Source organism: Mytilus edulis, chromosome 3 (genome assembly GCF_963676685.1).
Source record: "Mytilus edulis chromosome 3, xbMytEdul2.2, whole genome shotgun sequence".
Classification (NCBI taxonomy): Eukaryota; Metazoa; Mollusca; class Bivalvia; order Mytilida; family Mytilidae; genus Mytilus; species Mytilus edulis.
The window spans coordinates 19,923,207-19,933,767 of NC_092346.1; the positions used below are offsets into that span (position 1 = coordinate 19,923,207).

Consider the following 10,561-nt stretch of genomic DNA (forward strand, 5'->3'; position numbering starts at 1 on the left):
TGATAAAATTCATATTGGGTTTGGCTTCGCCTCACTAGATATGAAATTTATAAGTCTGATAAATTCTCCTGTTAGGACAATTGCACTCTGTGTAAATTATAATACTGTGCCACTTGATTTCCAAACAACTTCACATTAAGCTTGAGACCTTGACCTTTTGAGCTAGAGATATTACACCATCTTAAGTTATTAAACAATGAAATATGAAATAAAGTATATGTAGTAGAAAGCATTTGTATTTATAAATCTGGGTATGCAATAAGAGTTGGTGACTTTGACCTTCAGGCTTAAGGTTCTAACCTTGTCTATTGGTTGATATCAATCATTAATCATTAATTAATTGATTTTTAATTATTAATTATGTTTATGAATCTTGGTATGCAATACAGCTAGTTACTATCACCTCCAGGCTAAATATTCTGCCCTCATGCATTGGTGTTCAACTATCATGTTTTTATGAATCTGGGTTTGCAATAGAGTAAGTGACTTTGACCTTCAGGCTACAGATTCTATCCTTGTCTATAAGTGGCTATCAATCATGTATTTATAAACCTGGGTATGCAATAGAGTTTGTGACTTTAAACTTTAGGTTACAGACATAACCCAACAGTAGAGCAACCTAAGTTGACTACATCTACATCATTTCATCTCTGGTGGATAATAAGTTCATTGGCAATCATACTACAGTTTTCACAGTTTTAGATTAAACTAAATATATTTGGTTGATGTCCTAATAATTGAATTGGAATCTAATATGCAATGTACCTCATCCTTTCGTTGTATATTCTAGCAAGAAAGTCTATGTTTCTAGTTTTTATTACAAATAATTTTAAATGTTTAATTTCTCCATGTGTAGCATGAACAGGAATTTGTCAACACAATATTAGGGTTCACAGTTTTAAAATAACTTTTTGAAATTGACCTTTGGCTCATAAATTTCAAATTTCACAAAAAGTAGTGACCATCCACACAAACCATCCACAACTATATAAAGTGTTGGTCAACAACAATTATTTTTCTTAATACTAAAAAATCAAAATTTATCATGTTTTCAACATTTATTTGAAAAATTAAATAAACACATAATAATAATATTCTAAAGCAATGAAAGATTTACTCCACACAACAATAAATTATTGATAAACAATGACATACCATAAAAGACATTTAAAAACAATATGTAAATTTCTTAGGTCTTAAAAAATACAACAACAAAAACGCAATCAAGACTCAAGAGGATAAATCATGGTCTTGCTGGGGAACAAAATAAAAAAACTTTCATCTTTGCAATATGATAGTTAGTTTCTAGGGATGTAAACTCCAATTTCTTTTTTTTTGGAATTTACAGTAACCTCAAATCACTTATGGTACTTGGGTATTTGACTTTAATGTCATATAAAACAATGGGCCATTCCAGTTAATATCTGCTAAAGGGGGGTTGGATGGTCCTTTTTGAGGGGTGTAAAATTTATACATCTTAGGGGTGAAAATTTTGTTTTTTTCATCTGACACCTACACTTATACGCAAAAAACTTCTGAGGGTCTTGCAGCAATAAATAATTTAAAATAATTACATCTTAGGGGTTACACAAATGTCTATGTCAGATCTTAGGGGTGCTTTTTAATGTAAACAATTACGTATCATGCATGCCTTTGTTAGTCTTGTATTATTTTAATTTTAGTTTCTTGTGTACAATTTGGAAATTAGTATGGCGTTCATTATCACTGGACTAGTATATATTTGTTTAGGGGCCAGCTGAAGGACGCCTCCGGGTGCAGGAATTTCTCGCTACATTGAAGACCTGTTGGTGACCCTCTGCTGTTGTTTTTTATTTGGGCGGGTTGTTGTCTCTTTGACACATTCCCCATTTCCATTCTCAATTTTATTATCTGGTATTGTATTTAAAATTCTGATGGGTACAATCCTTGCAGTAAAAAAATCTGAAAGGTCATTTTTTCCCATGAAAGCCCATCCACCCAATATGAACAGAAACTCTACATCTGATAGGTCTTAATTTTTAGATCTGCTAGGTAGTTTTTCATGATGTTTTTTTCTGATACCTATAAACAAAATTCTCCCCATCCATCCCCACCTGTCAGAAATTAACTGGAATGGCCCAATTTAATGGCCTTATATCTGACAACATTTATTGGTTGTGGTCTGTGCCTTGCTTTGTTCATTTCACAATTTTTAAATAAGGCTCTACAGAATCAAAACAAAAATTTGCTAAGATTTTTTTTATAGGAAATGATGTTGTGCACTCAAATTTCATTTATGATTTGAATGATTATTTCAAGTTTCCCGTCAAACCTGAAACAGGGACATGACAAGCAACACTTGCTTTTCATTGAAAATGCATATGTATATATTGTTTTTATTAAGATGGATGGATTTTTAGATAAGTCAAATCTATATTATATTCTATGTATAGCAAACCCTGAGATACCCTGTTAAGAAAAATGTGACCATAACATTTTTTTATAATTATTAGTTTCCAAATTAGATGGAAAACAAATATTTTTATATGTTTTTTTTTTTTTTAGAAAAAGCTAGAAATTTACAAAGGGAGACCATTTAAAAAGTGACTTAAATATAAAATAGCATGTCCATATTGTGCATAACACATATGAGACCAATATTATGGGAATTATTGAAATGAGGGAATTCAGGATACATGATATGAAGAAAAAGTTAAATCTCTTGAGGATAGTTTTAACCACCAGTATACCTGGGATAACCAGCCTTATTTCTTTCAAATTGAAAATAAATTAATAAAATAAAATACATACACGTTGATGCCAGATGAAAAATGATATGTAAATTAATGCTGAGTTAACACGTAATTCGAATTCGATTCACATCAACTAATTCGAATTAGCTTAATTCGCATTCAAAACGTTTAACGTTCTTACGTTAATTCGAATTGGAATGAACGTCAAATTGGCTTTACTGTTCTAACGACGTTAAATTTTAATTCGGATTAATAAAAACATATTTCTAATGCGAATTAGTCAATTCGATCAATTCGAATTAAAAAAGAAGAGTGTGTGAACGCGATTAGCTAATTCGATTCGCATTCGATTCGAATTAAAGGTACGTGTGAACTAGACATAAATAAACATAACCAAGAACTAACAGTGATTCCATTATTGTTAAATGAACAATATAATCTCTTCATAATAACCTGTTTATAGTCATAAAGACTTCAGAATTCTTTGCAATGTTATTATTATTGTGAGAAATCTAATGAACTGAATGTTACATTATTTAAATGTGGAATTTTTTCTCATATATCACAAGTTTGAATCACTTTTTTGATGTATTAATCAATAATCACTATAATCACTATAATCATGATAATCATGATAATAAATGCACACAATACCAGCAATTTTAGAATTCACTATATATTGATAATATAAGAATAAAGATCATAAATACTACCAAAAACACACACGACAAACTAAGCTTTGCATTACATGTATACCCAAATTATTGTTATAAACATGATGAAAAATACATAAACAAAAAGATCAAGGTACATGTAAATCAGTGGTCTATAAAAAAAAATTCTTATAGAAAAACATGTAGCTTTAAATGATTTATCAATATTTTTCCTGAAATTTAAGATTTAAGCTAAAATGAAATTAATTTGTAAGACTTTTCATTCAAATAATTTTATCTAACAGTACATATTTTTGTTTACAGACAAGGGATTTCAAACAGTAGAACTTTAGAATATCAGGGGAGAAAACTCTAATTTATAAACAAATGAACAGTAAATTTATCTCTATTGATATATATAGGTCAACAAAATGTATGTACTGCGAGTACAATAACCCCAATTGTGTTTTTTTTTCTTTTCTAAAAAGCACAATTTAAAATCTACTCATGTTTCATTTAAATGATCTTTCAATTAGTTTGTATTCTATTCACATAATAATGTTTCCATGTATAATTTTTACAAAAGCACAATTTTTTTTTAATATCATATCTTTGAAAATAGCATGATACAAGTATTGTATGTACCACACTATTTACGAGTTAACATATTTAAACAACAAATCTGCAGGATGAGTTCGTTTAAATATGTAAATGAGTAAGGCGTGGTGTATATGTTTTGTAAAATCATTCAAAAGTGGCCTGGTGATTTTTTTCTAATAAAAATTTCTTTGAAATATAAAGTCAGTGACGGAATTTCCAAGAAGGTAGAAATCCTATTTGTAAAACAAACGAAATCCTTGTCCTCACGAATTCACTAAACTGCCAATCAGACATAACAAAGAGGTGGAGTTTAAATCGTGGTTTAACATAAAAAATATCAGATTAAACCATTTTCCAAGCTCAGCCTATCTACATGAAGTTGCAAGAACAAAGTATGTCATGATTTTTTTTAATGGAATAACATATCAATCTTTATATTAAACCATGGTTTTTCAAACACCGAACTATTAAGCAGATTATCACATAAAAACTTCAAAGGAAAAAGGCCGTATTATCTTACAAATTACATTTTGGCAATGTTTGAAAAAGTTCCATTGTTTAAATTTCAACCTCCTATCTACCTTTAATTACAATGGTAAAACAGACTATTATCTAATATAAACCTGAGTACATTTTTAAATCTAAAGATTAAAAAATTACATATCAGTAATCACAAAAAATGTTTACGATAAAAAAAGAACTACATATGTTGCATTTGTTTATACAGAATCTCACATAAACAGCTACAAAATTAAATGCTATAACGAATAAATATTCTCTAATGAGTATGAATTTATTGCGAACCCTATCTTAGTTTTCCATAGATTCAACTGCAAGTTACCTGTCGATTTAAACTTTTGGCAGTTCTATTGTCCCATTTAACAAATACAACAGGTATTGTTCTCTGTGTAGTTTATTCACTGGGACCTTTAAATTTCTTCTAGGAGAAATATATCACTAATTGATTAATTTACCTGACCAAAAAATTATCTTCTTTTTTATTGAAATACTTCTAATTAATAACTCACATAAACGGTATGCAATATTGTATTTATTCAATAATATCATTAATATATTTTCAATCTGTTTAATATAAAATCTGGTTTAATAATAAAAAGTTTATTTCAGACACATCATTTTTTAGTATTTTCCAATGAATTTACATGTTTTTGTTGTTGTTCATTTATAGACTTATGTTTATGAAGACCTTAATTTAAAAATAATAATATTCAAATTTTTATTTATCAAACACACAAAAATATTGAATATTTGATCAGAAATCAACTTTTAATTTTTGAATCAGTATTAATATTGAACACATTAAAAAACGAGTTATTGGTATTGAATAAATACATGAAATACAACATCACATGCAGTTTTGTGAGTCCTTACTTAGTATTAGTATAAGTATTTTTTCATCATTGACAGTTCAATTTTTTGTTCAGGTAAATTAATCAATGAGTGATATATTTCTCCTAGAAGAAATTTAAAGGTCCCAGTGAATAAACTACACAGAGAACAATACCTGTTGTATTTGTTAGATGGGACAATAGAACTGCCAAAAATTTAAATCGACAGGTAACTTGCAGGTGAATCTATGGAAAACTAAGATAGGGTTCGCAATAACTAATGTACTATATATTAGAAGAGTAAAGTACAACTTAAAAAAAAACATTGTTCTGATTAATTGATTACAAAACATCTTACAAAATAAGGATGATATATAGCTTACAGATTACAAACTTATAAAATAAATGAGAGCATTTTAGATTAAATCTCAAAATGTTTGTTCAATGTAAAAATAATAAATTAAATGATCGCAGGAGTTGGTTCATTGAAGTTGAATTTTGGCTATTTATATATCAAATATGCACATAATTAAGGAAATGCTTGAAAAATAAAAACAACCCAATGAATAGGAAAAGGTTTTAAGTGATAAAACTTCACAGACGTTTTATATCTGTAGTATCTAAATACCAACTAGATTTTTGAATGTGCACATATATATTATAGTTCTGGATTTCATGGATCGAAGCTAACTGCAAATTCATATTCATAGAAAAATTTGTTGCTTTGGCAGGAGTTAGCAACAGTTTTTTTTATGTTTGATTACTTTGATAGCTTATGAAGAGGAACAGGGAAGTAACTCTTCTTGTGATTATGAATTATCTACCTTGGATTTTTTTTTATTTGTAGGATACTAATTTTGTAGATTTTATTAGTCAGGTTTAATAGTAGAGGCAAACCTCAAATTTAGTTTCTAAACTAGATACAATATTCGAAGCTGCTTGAATTAGAACAGATGAACAATTGAAAAAAATAAAATTGGCAGTTATTTTTTAACAATGTTTCATTCATTATGATCATTGAATGGACACATATATTCTTCTGATTCATTTACATTAAAAAAATATGTGCCAGATTAAGTTCTTAACTTAATTTGTTAATCTTAAATGTATCTGTAGATATTTTTGGGACATAATAAGTGGCAAATATTCAGCACAATAAAAATAAAGTTAAATGTCAAGATATTTTAATGGTATGATTGCCGAAAAATACGGCATATATATAAGTTTTAAATGTATTACTAGTACACTTTTGATTAAAAACACAGACAAAATGAATCACAATTAGATATCAAATGATCAAATTAAGTTTAAGTTTCAACTTTGGATGAGAGTCTCATCCAATTCAAAAACATTCATCTTCCCTCCTTCCCCATCACACAGAACCCCTAAAAGCTAAACTTGGATTCTTTGAATTACCATACAGTGTGCAACATAATGATTCCTACATGTATTTATTCAACAAATCATCCATTAAATAACAATGGGCCTTTGATATTTTGTCTTGGTTACTGCCTTTGTTTCAAATGAAACCAAGCTATAACGAGGTTTGGGATATAAAACAATAGTTATCAAAGGTACCAGGATTATAACTTAATACGCCAGACGCGCGTTTCGTCTACATGAAACTCATCAGTGACGCTCATATTAAAATATTAAAAAAACAGCAGTTTGATCTGAAAACAGGTAAAGTTTTGTTACAGCACATCTTGAAATAACTGTATAATGCCATATTCTCTAAACTTTTTTGAGGAATTTTCCAGAAATAGCTTTCAAATCTTCCCAACATATAACATGTATAAACAACCTAATCTTCATCATCTATGTTGGTTAGCATACAGTACTCAGTATCTGACATTTTATCTTTTTCCTTTTCTGAACCTCTAAAGAATTTGCGATTATACAAAGACAGTGCTACAATTAACAAAATCAATCCACAAAGACCAAATATGATCATGAATACATTGCTGGTAGTAGGATATTTACCATAAACCACTTCCTTGTGTACGTCTATTTCCCACAGGTCGCTAAGCAACCCATCTTGTCCATTTGTATCATGTCCAATGCCTCCGAAAATGTGATGAAAATTGTGGTTCCTGTTGAATGACATAAATCCTGTTCTACTTCCTGGATAACGTTCTGAACTGGACTCCCCATATTTTCCACCTGTGTTTCCATATTTGTTGCCACCCATCCATGACCACATTTTGAAAACAAATTCATACCGCCATAAATCATTTAATAATCTTCCTGGTTTAAAAACTGTGACAGATTCAGCTGTGGAATCTGATCCATCTCCACCAAACATCCATAGATTTCCATTGGTATCCACCCATCCTGTGGCCTTGACCCGGCATCCAGGCCAGTTGTCTTTACCGGCAACTTGGAAATGACCATAATAGCCATGATGACATACATTGTCAAAACCACCAATCTTTGTCCAAGAATCTTTTCCAATATCATAACTCCATAGATCATTAGCATATTTGCCATCAATATTTGTCTCACCTGAATCTATTACAGCAGTATTGCCACCGAACAAATATAAAGACCCTTGATGAAAGGTTGTTGCCCCACTACGAGGTTTGGGATATGAAACAATTGTTTGACCAAAACTGTTTGATGGATATTTTTTGGAGCTTTCCATTTCACTCCATTTTTGGTTTACCAAAGAAAAAGACCACATATCATGTAATGCTTTGTGTTCTGCATTTCTTCCTCCAAATATGATTAGCTTAGTGCTTGTGCACCAACTTGACTGGTGCCCTCGTCCTGGTGGATGGCTGCTTGTTGAGCTATTGCCTGACAACATAAGTTCTTCCCATGAATTGTCTAATATATTGTAAATCCAAGTATCATCTAGTTTTTTACCATCTTGATCAATACCGCCAAAAATAACAATCATTCTTGATGGTATGCCACATATTGAAGGTGAGTAACGAGGTGATGGTTTATTTTTAGAAACTGGTTTTAAAATACTCCAGTGGAATGTATTGACATCTAGTACCCATAAATCATTGGTGAGAGCAAATTCCTTTGATACACTGTTGTAGGACCATCCACCAAACAGATATGACTTTGTGCTATCATCGAACCACCATCCACCTTCCGCTCGGGATCCTGGGGACATCTCCGTTGCTGAGACATTTGCTGTCTTTTCTCCACCATGCCATACAATATCTATATCTACAAGATTTAAAAAATATGTTGTCTACTAAATAGTGATTTGATAACCATCTATAACATGTTTTGTTTGATAAAAGTTAATTGTGAATTTAAAGCTTGCAAGCAGATTTGAGCAAAACCACAAAATTACATATCAATGAAAATATAATTGTTCATAATTCCACGAAAATTGGACGGTATCCTAAAAAAATAAGGAATCCACATGTACAGTGCCTATATTAATAATAATACCAAACAGAATGATCAGAATCTCTTCTTGAAACAATTTGTTCTGAATGTTACCTTATGGTGCAATATTTTCTGGCATTTTTTGTTAAGACCCTTAATGTTTTTGTGTTTAACTGAGATCTGATCTAAACTAAAATGTGATTGTCAAGTTAAATTGAAACAAAAGAAGCATACATCTCATTATTGATTGAGGAAAAACCATTTAATATAAAAAATATATATATATACAGTCATAATGATATATGACAAAACAAGGTTTCATGTAATCAGTATGGGTCCAGTGACTATATCATCCATGCCATCTTTGATAAAAAAAAAAAACAACCCCATCAATGCTAAACCTACATGTAGGAGGACATGTACTTTACAGTTAATGTTTTGAATAAATATTAATACTTTCAATATAATTTACTTCAATTTACTTCAATTTTTGTTTTTAAAAGAATTGAAAATATACATGTATTAATAATTATTAATCAACTATTTCATACAAGCATTTTTTTTTATTCAACATTTATTCTTGTAAGTCAACTTGTACTTGAATAAAAATAGAAAATAGAACCCGTAAAAGCCAATATGATATTCATGGGTTTTAATTTCGTTAAAAAATATTTTTGCATTTATCAACCATATCGTCATGATCGTTGCCACCTGACTGTCTTTTTTCGACTCAAAGATTTTGATGTGCTTGAAAACACATTTCTAATTTTCATACATCTTATCGATACTTGTCTACCATTACTGGACATCACAAAGGTTACTGTAAAATTTTGATGTAACAATAGAAAATGTCTGACGCCACAAAGGTGACAATGGAAAGGCGATTGTTGTAGGCCCTCAAAATTTCAAGCATTGCAGATTCTTGGGTCAACCTGTACAGATTTCCAAATACATGTAGCAATAAGGTGTATCAAAAAAGTACTGTATCACAAACAGGCATGAAGTAGTTGAAGTACTAGTACAGTCTAAAACATGCATGATACACCATTGCTATTTTGGAATCTGTCCTGATTGAACTATTGACACCATACAACAATCACTATTCCATTGTGGCGTCAAGAATTTTGTATTATTAGGTCAACATTTTATCGGAACCTTTGTGATGTCCAGTAATGGAGGACACAGCGATAAGGTGTATGAGGGTAGAAATGCCCTTTACCATCAGGCGTCAAATGGTCATTTTTTACTACCATTAACCTCAAAATTGGATAGAATTTTAGCTTGATTCGTCAAAATATCCTTGGCGTGATTCGTCAGGATCTCAATTAATTATCATCACTGTCATTTTGGGAAAAATATTAACGTGATTCGTCAAAATCAATCGATTTTTATATCGTCTGAATTAAAAGTGTACATTTTATCATCATGTACCAAAAATTACCATTAACGTCATTAGGCAAAATTTTTTACCGTCATTCGTCATGGAGGTATCCCTATTTATACCACCCTCGCTGATGGGCGATTTATTTTTTTTTTAACATAAAACAATTGCAGTTTATAAGGAATTATTTTTTACCATCATTTTCTCATGGATCATGGACATACTAAGTTATAAATTGAAAACTATCCTCATTTTGACCTTGTTTTTGATATTTTGTTTTTTATTTTAAAATCGGAGATTTGCTGTTACCTGCTGTTTGGATACTGGGTGTAAGGATGGCTATAGTGATGAGTAATTTCATGTTGTTCATCTTATAGATCATCTGTCAGTTATTCTAGAAGTAGAAAGAAGAATTTCAAAATTTCTTTTTTGGTTGGCAGAGTAAACATTATAATTTGCGTAGTTTGCAAGGTAAAAGTCCGAGGACGAAGTCTA

The 10,561-nt window shown here is 30.3% G+C and overlaps 1 protein-coding gene across 1 annotated transcript; it reads right to left on the minus strand.

Annotated features, from left to right (window-relative positions):
* Positions 1-1,682: 1,682 nt before the first annotated feature.
* On the minus strand, positions 1,683-10,514 carry LOC139515994 (uncharacterized). Its single transcript, XM_071305796.1, has 3 exons — positions 10,376-10,514; positions 5,613-8,517; positions 1,683-4,790 (listed from the first exon to the last, which is right to left on the minus strand). The coding sequence occupies exons 1-2, from the start codon at positions 10,446-10,448 to the stop codon at positions 7,139-7,141; spliced, it is 1,452 nt and encodes a 483-aa protein (XP_071161897.1). The 5' UTR covers positions 10,449-10,514; the 3' UTR covers positions 1,683-4,790; positions 5,613-7,138.
* Between the last annotated feature and the right edge of the window lie 47 nt (positions 10,515-10,561).